The sequence below is a fragment of the Capra hircus genome, chromosome 3 (assembly GCF_001704415.2).
Source record: "Capra hircus breed San Clemente chromosome 3, ASM170441v1, whole genome shotgun sequence".
Classification (NCBI taxonomy): domain Eukaryota; kingdom Metazoa; phylum Chordata; class Mammalia; order Artiodactyla; family Bovidae; genus Capra; species Capra hircus.
The window spans coordinates 62372609-62385604 of record NC_030810.1 but is presented as its reverse complement, the minus strand read 5'-3'; the positions used below and the strand labels follow the sequence as shown (position 1 = coordinate 62385604).

The window sequence follows — 12996 nt, the reverse complement described above, 5'->3', positions numbered from 1 at the left end:
GTGTTCCTTTTTCAAATTGTAAATCGGATCATATCACTCCTCTGTGCAGAACCCTCCAGTGGCTTCCCGTCTGACTCAGAGTATGCCCATATGACTCAGAGCAAAGTCAAAGTAAACTTTTACAGTGGCACACAAGGACTTTATCCCCTCCCCAGTCAAACTGGATCCTCTTCATCGACTGTTTCTCTTCTCATTGTAATCTTTCTCCGTATGTCTACATGGCTCATTCCCTCAGTTCCATGAAGTAGTAATTCCAATCTTCCTTTCTCAATAAGGTCTTCATTAACCAGCCGATTTAAAATTTTACTGCTCCAGACACCCTCATCCTATTGCCCTGTCTTACAATTTCTCTTAGTATTCATTATCTTCTAACATAATAAATAACTTACACAATGTTTTTTGAATGTCTGTTTGCCTTGCCCCAAACACACATACGCTAGAATTTAAACTCCAGGAAGAAAGGAATTGTTATCTATTTCGTTCACAGCTGTTTCCCCAGCACCTAGAGCAGTCAGTCTTTGGCACATAGCTGATATTCAGTAAATGTTTGAGTAATGAAAGAACAAATGGTTTAGTAAATTGTATTATATCAAGCAGATGGAAGATTAAGCAATCAGAAAAAATACTATGTATCAATATGGAAAAAGACATGTGATATAATGTTAATGTTAAAAATAGAACCTCTGTGTTGTGATCAAATATAGCTTGGTGTGGCTTTGGCAATGTTGTTCTTTTCTGATTCCTTTCCTTCCTCTTCCCTTAATTGTTGGGGTTCAAAATTTGGTTTTGGTCCTCATCATTTTTACCTACCCTCTAGCTTCAAGTACCATCTACTTTATTTCCAGTTTACTTAGCATGTTGTCCAAACAACCCTCTTGTGTGCAGGACTCTGTTGTGAGCTTTTCATCCACCCAGATTTTTACTGGGTATATACACCTCTGTCAGTAGCTGGAATACCATTCTGAGAATAGTGATTTGTTCATCAGGCTCCCCAGTACAACGGTAGAATGGTTACAAAATAAGATACCTAGAACATATTAGTAAGGACTCAATACATGTTTTCGTAGTGTAAGATAATGATAAATTGGCTGTACACTGTGTGCCCATTACCTGTAAGAACCTAACAGATACCACAATTAAATCATTTAATTTTCACAGAGGCCCTGTGAGAGCTATGAAGTAGAAAAACCTTCATTATACGGATGAATAAATGAGGAAACATGTTGATAATAAAGTGACCAAAAAGAATGCAGACGTTAAATTAAGTGTTAAAGTGTTGGGACTGTAGGCGATTGTTCTCTTTCATAAATGTAATACTGTTGATAGGCTGTGTACATGCGTCTCGGGTATGTTATGTGTACGCACGCATGTCAGTGTCTGACCAAATTGTTTTAAAACGAGGGAGCAAGCAGCAACAGAAGTCGTTGGATAGGGTCTGGGAAAAAGGGAGGAACCATAAAGTACAAATAAGCAGAGACCCGACTCCACCTGTGAACTGTCTGCGCAGGCGGCGACCGCAGGCAGGCAGAGCAGCTACGTACCCCACCCACGGAAACGATTCCCTTCGGGGAGGCCACCCCGCTGCCACTCGCTGACGCTCAGGAGGCTGTGGGCGGAGCCACTCCTGAAAGGCTCCGGCAGGGGGCGGGGACAAGGGTGTCCCGCAGGCTGGCTCTGATTGGCTGCTGTAGAGACTGGGCGGGCTCTCCCGGTGGCCCCCCGAGGGGCGGTGCCTGCTCCTGGGCCTCCGGGAGAGAGAAGGATCCGGGGCTCCGAACTCAGCTTGTGGACAAGTAAGTCTGATTCGCCCTCGGCTCTGCCGGAAGCGGCACAGTTTGACTTACTAGTCCATCGGTCCTCGACGGGGCAGCCCTCTCCCTCTCGACCCTCTCCGCCTCCCTTCTGCCCCTTCATTCGAAGGCCGAAGCCCGCAGCCTGGGCGGGGCGGCGCAGCCGGAGCTCCTGGACCCGGAAGAAGCGCCATCTCCCGCCTCCGCCATGGAGCCCACCGCGCCGTCCCTCACCGAGGAGGACCTGACTGAAGTGAAGAAGGACGTGAGTAGCACAACCTTGCCCAGGTGCCGTCGCGGGCTAGGGGCGGGCGGGGGCGGGCTGCAGTTCTGCGGGCGAGGAAAGCGGAAACCCAGTGTCCTAGTCCGAGTCAGAATTGGAGGAGGAGCCCGGGGTCAGAGAAGCGGAAAGTCCGAGAACCGCAGGACCGCGACGAGCCCTGCATGCGAGGAACCTTGGTGGAAGTGACCTGCCCCCAGCTGACCTGTTAATCCACGTTTTAAATCAATAAAAGCAGGACTTGGGTTTTTGAAAGCTTGTTCAGTGGAGCGTTTCTTCACAGTCAGCTTCTTGCCCACTCTTCACTCATCCCCTGGTGATTTCACCCCAGATGCGCTTTGGAGCAGCGTTGCTAGGGATCGAAGACTCAAGTTCACCCTTGAGTCAGACTGCCTTGGCTGCTGCTCGACCTGGAGCAAAAGCTGGACCAGATAGAGCATCCCAAGCAGCGGAGCAAATACGAGAAACTTTTGCAGAAGGGGTTGGGGGAAGCTCGACAGCTGAAAGCACTACCTGGAATTCCCCTACTAAGGAAACACCCACGTATTTAAATTGAAGGGGCGGGGTGGGGGTGGGGGGGAGAATAAAAGAAGTCGAGAATTAATGTACAGGTAAACGTTGGAGATACTCATTAGCTAAATTATGGTCTTCTGCTTGGATGGTGAAGTGCACAGATCTTAGTATTTATTCGTAGAGAATGAGTTTATTGAGGTCTGACCTGTTTCTCTTTTCCTTTGCCTTTTGTAACTTGTTTTGCCACATGAAACTTCTCTGACAACCATCAAAATGCTTTATATTCAAATTAAAAACAACATGAACATTAACTGTGTTCTGGCTTACCGCTGCAATACTTACACAAAATCATCTTTGTGAACTAGACAGAACAACAGCGTTTTAAATGTTTGTTTGCTTTTCCCTCACCTGTAAGGTTTATTATGCTGTACTCATAATTACAGTGAGTAATTACAGAATTACTGTGAGCAATTCTGATAATGAATTAGCAGAAGGAAACTGGTTATGACTGGGACGTGTGCCTTAGTTTCCTCCTTCAACAGATAGTTGTGGAGCACTTATTTTATGGAAAGTACTGTTCTTAGGCCTGGGAAGATACCAAAAAAAAAAGTCACCCCTGCTTTATATTCTAGTTAAGACTGGGATATTGATAACCACTAAAGAACAAAAGAGTGTTGTGTTATTCAAGATTTGTGCCAGTAAAAACATGAACTTCAAGAGCTAGGCCTGCTGTGTCTCACAGTTGACAATATCCCCAACAACCTCTAAGGCAGATAATTGTCTTTCCCATTTTATAGTTGATAAGACAGGTAGCGAGAGGTTCAAGTGAAAAGATATAAAACGTACATAAAAAACCTATACATATAAAACCTGTACAGATGTGAAGGGAGGCTTCCAGGCCTTTATTTTTTCCCATCTGTTCATTGATACTTTCCATCTCCATGACTTCAATTTACAGCTGTATCGGAAAGTTATAAACTTGGGGAATCATGAACAGGTTTCAGGACATCTATGAAAAACAGCATGTGCACATGTTTTTTCTTAGAAATTGTGTTCATGACATTTTCAAGATGGTTTGTGACCTTAGAAGTTTTCACATATTTGGACTTCCTTGCTTCTCATCTCTAAGTGCTTATTTCCAAATATCTACTGGAAATCCACTTTTATATCCTTCAGACTCCTCACTTTGTCTAAAATTGAATTTTTTATAATCCCTCCCCCAAAGCCACTTGCTATTTCTACTATAGTCTCTGTCTTGGTGACTAGTGTACAGTTCTCCTTCTGTATCCGTGGGGGATTGACTGCTGATACCAAATTCATGGATACTCAAGTCCCTTTTATAAAATGGTGTAATATTTGCATGTCACGTACATACATCTGCCCATATACTCTGAATCATCTCTAGATTACTTATAATACCTAGTATAATGTAAATGCTATGTAAACAGTTGACCCACATAGCAAATTCAGGTTTTGCTTTTTGAAACTTCTGGAAATTTTTTTTTTTCCCCAAATATTTTTGATCCATTCTTGGTTGAATCTAAGGGTGCAGAATCTGCAGATATAGAGGACTTATCCACATGGAAACTCCCATTTCTTTTTTTTTTTCCCCAGGCTACCACTTCTTTACTATATCGCTTCTCCCTGTGTACCTCATCTAGTTATTTCTCTCATCTTTGAATTTAGTTGTTTCATAAATATGGACTACACACTACTGTGAGGCTGATCCTGCCATTGATTCTAACAGTTTAAAAATTAAAAACGACAAAATTCTAGTTTGAGAACAGCTCAACTTCTTGGGGCAGGAGGAGACATGTAAAATGATGATTGCAAATCACAAAATAACGATGAATTTTTACATTCATCCGAAACATTATCTACTTGGCGCTCTGCTAAGTGTAGGATATACAGAGTTGAACAAAAGGTACCTGGTTCTTGCATGCTTTTAACATGTGAGTTCTTAGGGTTGAAAACAAATGTATAATTTCAAATTATGGTAAGTACTGTGAAGGAGATGAACAGGTGCTGAGACAATAACAGGATAAGAGGAGAAATTACTTGAGATAGGATGTTCAGGGAAGGTTATATTTAAACTGATTCCTGAAGGATATGACCGAACTGGGGAAGAACATTCTAGACAGAATAGAATTTGCAAAGGATCTAATGCAGGCAAGCTGTTGAGTGCCTTGAGGTGGTTAGGATGGTAGGCTAGGGCCAGATTATAAAGGGTCTTATAGATGGTAGTAAAGTGGAATTTTCTTCCCAAGTGTAATAGAGACCTATTGAAGAATTTCCTCTGCCTAATGTATGGACTGGGGTGAGCAAAAGTGAGAAGAAGGCAGCTAATGAGGAGATTCGTGAACTTTATAGAGGTGAGAGATGATGGTGATTTGGATCAGGGTACAGGTAGTGGAGATGGATGGAACAGGAGAATTCCAGACATTTTTTAAAATAGAAGTAATAAGATTTGGTGATGATTTGAATGTATGCGCTGAGGAAGATAAATATCAGCAAGATTTGGTGGGTGGGTGGAAACGGAAAAGTCAAGGGTGGGTTGAAGGTTTATAGCTTGTTGAATAGATGGTGGTACTCCCAAGTGAGTTTACAATGTCAGAGGAAAAGGATAGAAGATAAATTTGGTTTTGGACATGTTGAATTTCAAGTACCATTGGGATCTCTAGGGAGAGAGTCTCGATCACATAGCAAAATTTAGGGAAACACATGAGGTTTTCCAAGAAGTTCATCTTTTAAATCTATTTTTCTCTCTCCTCATCCTGTCAGCTGAAATTCATGCACTCAGCATAATACATGTCAGATATGGCAGCAGTTGTCTAGTCCACTCTGACCCCAATTTTTGCTTCCCCCAGCCCTCTGTAAAACTTTTCTTATGGCTTCTTATTTATAAGCCTTTGATGAGGTTTTGGCTACAGGGAAATGTAATTTCCCCTACTACATACCTTTCATGCCTCTCACTCAGGTGTGGCCTCTGTAAATTTCCCAGGTCCTAGAAGCAGAATAAATTGCTTCTCCACTACTTGACCTATATATTTTTTTTTCTGGGTCATATTCCATTATCTCATAATTACTAACTTGAGTTAATAATGTATTCTTCAACTGGATTATGTGCCCTTTGATGCAAAATTTAAGTCTTGTTCATCTTTGCATATCCACTGTCAGCACTTGGCATATTAGGCATGTAGATATGTGAAATGTGTCTTGTGTGAATAAATAAATGTGAGAATTTAGTGGACTGAGAACTCTAGGAACCCCTTCACCTAAGCTACTTTTCTGCCACCATATACTGGAGTATTTTGAAGATTTTCCATTGCCTTTAGTTCATCTTTGTCAGTGCGAATCAAATTAGTCATGTTTGGCATCATCACTAACATTTACTTATCACTTATATGTACCAAGCACTTTTCCAAGTACTTTACACATGTTACGTATTACATATCTCATTACACTCAGATGAGGAAACTGAGGTGCAAAGGAGTGGAGTTACCAAGATCACATATCTAGTAAATGAAGGAGCTATGTAATACAGCTGCTCACACCAAATTATTCATACCATTTATGGAGACCCAGATCGATTTTTGGCTAATTAAGCCTCACGAGGCACTTGTCATGGAGAAGGAAATGGCAACCCACTCCAGTGTTCTTGCGTGGAGAATCCCAGGGACGAGGGAGTCCGGTGGGCTGCCATCTATGGGGTCGCACAGAGTCAGCCACGACTGAAGTGACTTAGCAGCAGCAGGCACTTGTCAGGTGTGCATGCATGCTAAGTTGCTTTAGTCTTTTCTGACTCTTTGAGACCCTGTGGACTGTGGCCCTCCAGGCTCCTCTGTCCATGGGATTCTCCAGGCAAGAATACTGGAGTGAGTTGCCATGCCCTCCTCCAGGGGATCTTTCCAAACCCAGGGATCAAACCCATGTCTCTAGGGTCTGCATTGGCAGGCGAGTTCTCTACCACAAGCACCACCTGGGAAGCCCTTGTCAGGTGTAGGCCTGTTTATGTGATTTCTTTTTCTGTATTTCTTTAGTTTTTTTTTTTTTTTCCCAACATCCACTGTTTTCTTTCCTCCCATACCTTTCTACCTCCCAAGACTGAGTTAGATTATTGTCTTGCCAACTGACTCCAAAGACAGACACATTATGGTCCCCTTTAGTTTAGGCTCTTTCTTTTTCTCTCTCTCTTTTGGGGTTTTACTCTAGAAAGATGCAAAATTAATAATGAGAAAGTTATAAACCATGAGACCTCCCTAAGTTATCCTCTCTGGTCCTGACTAATCCTAGATTCCTTACTAAATGGAAACTAAAATGTCCAGTAACCTCTCCTCTCATCTTTACCTCTGAAGGCCCTCCGCATACCTCTCATTTCCACAGACCCAAGATTGCTAGAAGAGACTGGCCCCCTCCTCACAATAGTTTGATCTTGGCTTACAGTTGTGGAGATGAGATCAGAGCAGGACGGAAACAGTGAGGAATATCTAGTCGGAGAACTTATATCTCTTTCCTCCTTCATCTTTTTTTTTAATGTATATATTTTTTTGTGTGTGTGTGCTGGGTCTTCTTTGTTGCACAGGCTTTTTTCATGTTGCCCCAAGTGGAGGGCTACTGTCTAGTTGTGGTGCACAGACTTCTCATTGTGGTAGCTTCTCTTGTTAGGGAGCATGGGCTCTGGAGTTGCGGCACGTGGGCTCAGTAGTTGTAGCTCCCAGGCTCTGGAGCACAGGCTCAAGAGTTGTGATGCACGGGCTTAGTTGCTCCACAGAATGTGGAATCCTCCCGGACCAGAGATCGAACCTGTATCTCCTCCATTAGCAGGAAGACTCTTCACCACTGAGCCAGCAGGGAAACCCTGTTCACTCATCTTAATAGCATGCCTTTAGTAGGGCTGAGCTTCCTGACTTCAGGGTGTTTTCTCTTACCAGTCAGATTCCTAACTTACCATCAGTCACCTGTATGACTTAGGTGTTACATTAAGCCATATTTTATTTCTTTCAGGCTTTAGAAAATTTGCGTGTATACCTGTGTGAAAAAATCATAGCTGAGAGACATTTTGATCATCTACGAGCAAAAAAAATACTCAGTAGAGAAGACACTGAAGAAATTTCTTGCCGAACATCAAGTAGAAAAAGGGCTGGGAAACTGTTAGACTATTTACAAGAAAACCCCAAAGGACTGGATACCCTGGTCGAATCTATTCGACGAGAAAAAACACAGAACTTCCTTATACAGAAGATTACAGATGAAGTGCTGAAACTTAGGAATATAAAACTAGAGCATCTGAAAGGTAAGATATCTTAGGTATCCAAAAGTTCATTTAAATGTAACAATGCTTTTGTAAGTAGAATGAAGAACAGAAAACCCAGAAATGACCATTTTTGCTTTTATTTAAAAAGTTCAAGCTTCAGCATTACATTTGATTTGTATCTTTTTAACCTGATTTGATTTCATTACATTGGAAAAGTGAAGTATCGCTCAATGTTCTGTATTTCTGTTCATTTTGGAAAATGCAGTGGCAACCCACTCCAGTGTTCTTGCCTGGAGAATCCCAGGGATGGGGAAGCCTGATGGGCTGCCGTCTATGAGGTCACACAGAGTCAGACACAACTGAAGTGACTTAGCAGCAGCAGCAACCCTATATTTATAGAAAACAACCATAATGAAATTGCAGTATTTCATAGAAACACAGGAGTTTGTTTCTAAAGTTAGTAGAATGCAAGATTAATCTGTTAAAAAGTAACCCCTGAAAATGCAGATCATAAATATAAAGAACAGTGTATAGGTAAATTTTACCTTTGATAAACTCTGGTGGTTTTTCTTCTACCAGTTGATCATACAATAAAATAGTTGGCCTATGTTGATAAGAATCATGTTGTATAAATTATATGTGACTTTAAACACTAGAATCACACTCAGTCTGGTGAGATGAGAGAGGTATGAAACTGATACTGATTAAGGGAGGAGCACGTTTACCCCTTCTGTTTCACCCTTGCCCTGGAGCACACACTCACTGATTGGAATGCTGTATAGAATTGTCTGCACAATTTAAATTCCCCTCTCCCTCAAATCCCCCATTTTTTGCCCCTGTCTCTCTCTACGTAGCACATAAGATAGATGTGAGTGTGATAACAGCTCTATTCCAGCTCTTTTAAGCACTAGGGAAACAGAAACAGGTAATTTACCTTACAGAACTCAGTCTATAAGTCTGAGGCTGGAACACACGTGAAGTTTCCCCGTGAAACGTATTTAAGAAAATAGTTTCTCTTCCATGGGACAGAAATGCTGACTGTATTGTGAAGTTGAAAAACTACTGGAAAAAAATGACATACAGATGTGCTTTACAGACTTTGCAGGTGTTATACCAAATCTGTCAACTCAGAAACTTTCTGTGCCTGTACACGGTTGGGTTGAATATTTGCTAAGCCTAACAGAAAGATAAATGCATTTGTATTTATTTCCACCATGAGGCTAATTGTTGACTGTATCCTTTGGATATGACAAGTTTTTTTGTTCAGAACAACCACTGCTCTTTAAGTAAAATGGTAGGTTGAGCATCAGAACATTTTTTGTGTAATATGAAGAGGAGACTTGGGTTCTAGGTGTCACCTTAGCAGGAAGGAATCCTGGAATGTTGGGCATGACTTCAGTGTTCTGGGCCTCGGTCTTCTCATAGTGTCTCTCATAGTGAGAGGCTATCCCAGATGCCCACCAGAATCCCTTCCACTTCTAATACTCCATGATTCAGGAATTGAAAGTACTTAACTTATAGAATTTTAGGATATATCCAGTTTTAATTTTGTTTTTATTGGGTAGTGGTGTGTGTGTGTGTGTATTAGGATGCCTAAAAATATTTTTTAGTTATAAAAGCTGTTTCTTATTCTATGAATAATTTTAGGAGCTACTTTATTTTTTCAGGTCCTTCAATGGTTAAGTATAAGTACAGAAATTAAATGTGAATTTTAGCATGTCATGTAGCTTCCTTGAGATTATTCATTTGTCTCAAAAATGTAAAAAGCAGTATACTTCATGATTGTCAAGAGCAGATAAAATGTGAAATGGATTATGACAATTTATAAACTCCTGTTTAAATTTGTATAATCTTTAAAAAGTTCCAAGATGGGTGTGGATTCACATTTCCTAGTTACTTCTTATTTACCTCTGAATAATTGTATTGTAGGACTGAAATGTAGCAGCTGTGAGCCTTTTCCTGATGGAGCCACGAATAACCTTTCTAGATCAAATTCAGATGAGAGTAATTTCTCTGAGAAACTGAGAGCATCCACCATCATGTATCACCCAGAAGGAGAATCCAGCACGGCCCCCTTTTTTTCTACCGATTCTTCTCTGAATTTGCCTGTTCTAGAAGTAGGCAGAACTGAAAATCCCACCTTCTCTTCAACTACACTTCCGAGACCTGGGGACCCTGGGGCTCCTCCTTTGCCTCCAGAGCTGCAGTTAGAAGAAGAAGGAAACTCTAGTGAGATGTTTCTTCCCTTACGATCGCGGGCTGTTTTGCGGCAATGACAGTTTACTGCCTTTTATTTTTTTTTTAATGATGACAAAAAATATTGAAAAGGATATGAATCATAAAATTGCTACAGTGACTTACTAATATTGATACATGTTTTATAAAATGCAACATAAACATACTTTGTAAATAGAATTTTCTAGAATAAAAACATTTTTAGAGAGCTAAAGTCAGTGTTAATCATATTCAATGTTGATCATGTACTTTTCAGTATTTTCAAATTTCAGAAGTTTGAGATTTAGTGTTTTCACTCTCTTTGTGTGTTTAGACTAACTTTAATAGACAACATTTCTCTATTTGAGAATAGAATGTTAGACCGTGAATAATGTTTCTTCCTTGTGAGTTTACGTTAATAAGTTTCACAGTCTAATAGTCCTTTCCAACCATTCAGCAGTAAATTTTCAGAATTAAGCTGTTTCCATTTGGTAATAAAGCCTATCACTACTGGGAAAACTGCCAGCAGACAGAAAAAAATCTTTTCCCCACTTAGTTGGCTTCCAGACACTTGCAAAGTCCCCTTTTGATTCAGAGGGATATCTAATGGAGTTTGAGCCAGCTAAGGTATCAATTTGCCAAAATACATGTCTTACTAATTTTACTAATAAATACTACTTCCTTAAAATTGTGACATTCTTTGCTTTATCATTTTTATTCCTAAAGAAAAATCTTAGCATAAACTTCAGTTATTTCATATAATTTGATGAGATTTTTAAAAATACTTTTTTCTGTATTTTTTGTTCCCTTTTAATGAAGACCACTGTACAATTGAAATAATTAGGACAAAATGGTTTTTGTGTGTGTATATTACATTCTATTTTTAATACTGTCTGGAACAAGCAGATCATTTTTTCTATGACAAAGTATGACTTACTTTACAAATTTATAAATCTTCTGCTTTCATTGTTTTCATTAAATTATAATTATGTTTCCAGATACCTGTCTCATATATATTTCCATTACTTGCAAAAAGCAGAGATGGAAATATGCTATTGAAAATAAACATTTTTAAGTTGTAGTGCTGTGTTTTGGAAGTTTCTATTTTTTCAATAGGAAATACCTAGAACAATTTTTATAGGAAATATTACTTCAAGTTGTGAGATGAAGTTCATTTCTGAATGGACTGATGAAATTATCAATCATGAAGAAGACTGGCATATTGGCTTTTAAATGTTTTTAAAGACTGGGTGATTTTTATAGTATAAACATTTTCCAAGGATTTTAGAGAAGCATGTTTCACCTCCAGGATAGCATAATAAGATATTGGCAGTTGAAAAAAAATAATAATGACATTATGTTTGAAGAAATCTTTTTAAAAAGCAGAAGCAGGCTTTTCATTTACTAAAATAAAATCTGATACACAGTTACTTTTTTTTAAAGACAATTGCAATCAAAGATCGTAATTTAGATATGCTGTAGCACCTATATTTATATTAATACTTTTCTTTCAGACTGTTGACTAACTATGTAGGTAATAAAATTTAAGGTTTTTGGGTTTTCAAATTTAGGCTTTTGGGTTTTCTAAATCCTATGAAGTCAGTTTTTTTCCTTTAAACGCTGAAAACCAGCCATTGCCAAAAATGTAAATTTGAATGGTAGTCTGACATGACAGAGTGCAACTGGTTATTGGGTTGATTAATGCAGCAGTGAAAAAGTTCACAGATACATTATCACTTAATATAAAAAAATACACCTTTGAGTCACTTTTTTAAATTGTTTTAAAAATTGAGAATTTATTTTCTAGAGCAGTCCTAGGTTTATGGGAAACTTAAGCAGAAAGTAGAGTTCCCATATACCCACCCCTGTCCCTTGTTTCCTATATTGTTGTTATGTTCAGTCGCTAAGTCATGTCTGACTCTTTGAGACCCACACCAGGCTCCTCTGTCATTTACTGTCTCCTGGGGTTTCCTCACATTAATGCCCATTGAGTCAGTGATGATATCTAACCATCTCATCCTCTGCTGCCCCCTTCTTTTGCCTTCAATCTTTTCCAGCATCGGGAATTTTTCCAGTGAATTGGCTCTTCACATCAGGTGGCTAAAGTATTGGAGCTTCAGCTTTATCATCAGTCCTTCCAGTGAATATTCAGGGTTGATTTCCTTTAGCTTTGACTGGTTTTACCTCCCTGCTGTCCAAGGGACTCTTAAAAATTGAGTCTTCTCCAGCACTACAGTTTGAAAACATCAATTCCTTGGTGCTCAGCTTTCTTTACTGTCCAACTCTCATATCCATACATGACTACTGGAAAAACCCCAGCTTTGACTATACGGACCTTCGTAAGCAAAGTTATGTCTCTACTTTTTAATACACTCTCTAGGCTTGTCATAGCTTTCCTTTCAATATTAAAAATGTTTTAAAATATACGTACTTAACAATTGCATAAAAGATTGATGAATCATATAGAAGTATGATCAATATTTATTATACAATGATTATTGACTTGGGAAAAAAATAGCGAACCGAGGAGCAAATGTACTCTTAGGAGGGTTTTCTGAAAAGAGAGCTAAATTTAAGCACAATTTGTGAGTAATTTTAGCGCTGCTCCTAAAGTCCTCACTCCGAACTTGACATTCTACTTAATTATCAGACAGTTGTCCTGTGGTGGTTCTCAAACTTTGCTGCCCATTTTAGAGTCACCTAAAGAGCTTTTAAAGATCCCAGTGCCAGGCTACACCCCATTGCCAATTAAATGAGAATGTCAGAATGTTTGGATTATGAAAGACAGTCATCAGAAGTGTGTCAAATTTTCTAGGTGATTCCAGTGTGCAACAATGTTTGGAAACCACAGTCTTACTGGGTGCCAAATACTGGTGGCTTGGTGTTTCCACATGTGTGTTACTGTTTTCAATGCTAATACCAACCCTGCAAGGAAGGTTTTATTG

At 39.6% G+C, this 12996-nt stretch overlaps 1 protein-coding gene across 1 annotated transcript; it reads left to right on the top strand.

The window, feature by feature from the left end:
- Positions 1731-11132, top strand: BCL10 (B-cell CLL/lymphoma 10). The gene is made up of 3 exons (XM_005678157.3): positions 1731-2055; positions 7588-7876; positions 9767-11132. The coding sequence occupies exons 1-3, from the start codon at positions 1999-2001 to the stop codon at positions 10111-10113; spliced, it is 693 nt and encodes a 230-aa protein (XP_005678214.1). The 5' UTR covers positions 1731-1998; the 3' UTR covers positions 10114-11132.

What these genes read in the sequence shown, in the direction of transcription:
- BCL10 (XM_005678157.3), top strand. Translation starts at nt 1,999, where the DNA reads ATGGAGCCCACCGCGCCGTCCCTCACCGAGGAGGACCTGACTGAAGTG. An exon ending in TGACTGAAGTGAAGAAGGAC is followed by an intron (nt 2,056 to 7,587) that starts GTGAGTAGCACA and finishes TATTTCTTTCAG; the next exon opens with GCTTTAGAAAATTTGCGTGT. An exon ending in AAAACTAGAGCATCTGAAAG is followed by an intron (nt 7,877 to 9,766) that starts GTAAGATATCTT and finishes ATTGTATTGTAG; the next exon opens with GACTGAAATGTAGCAGCTGT.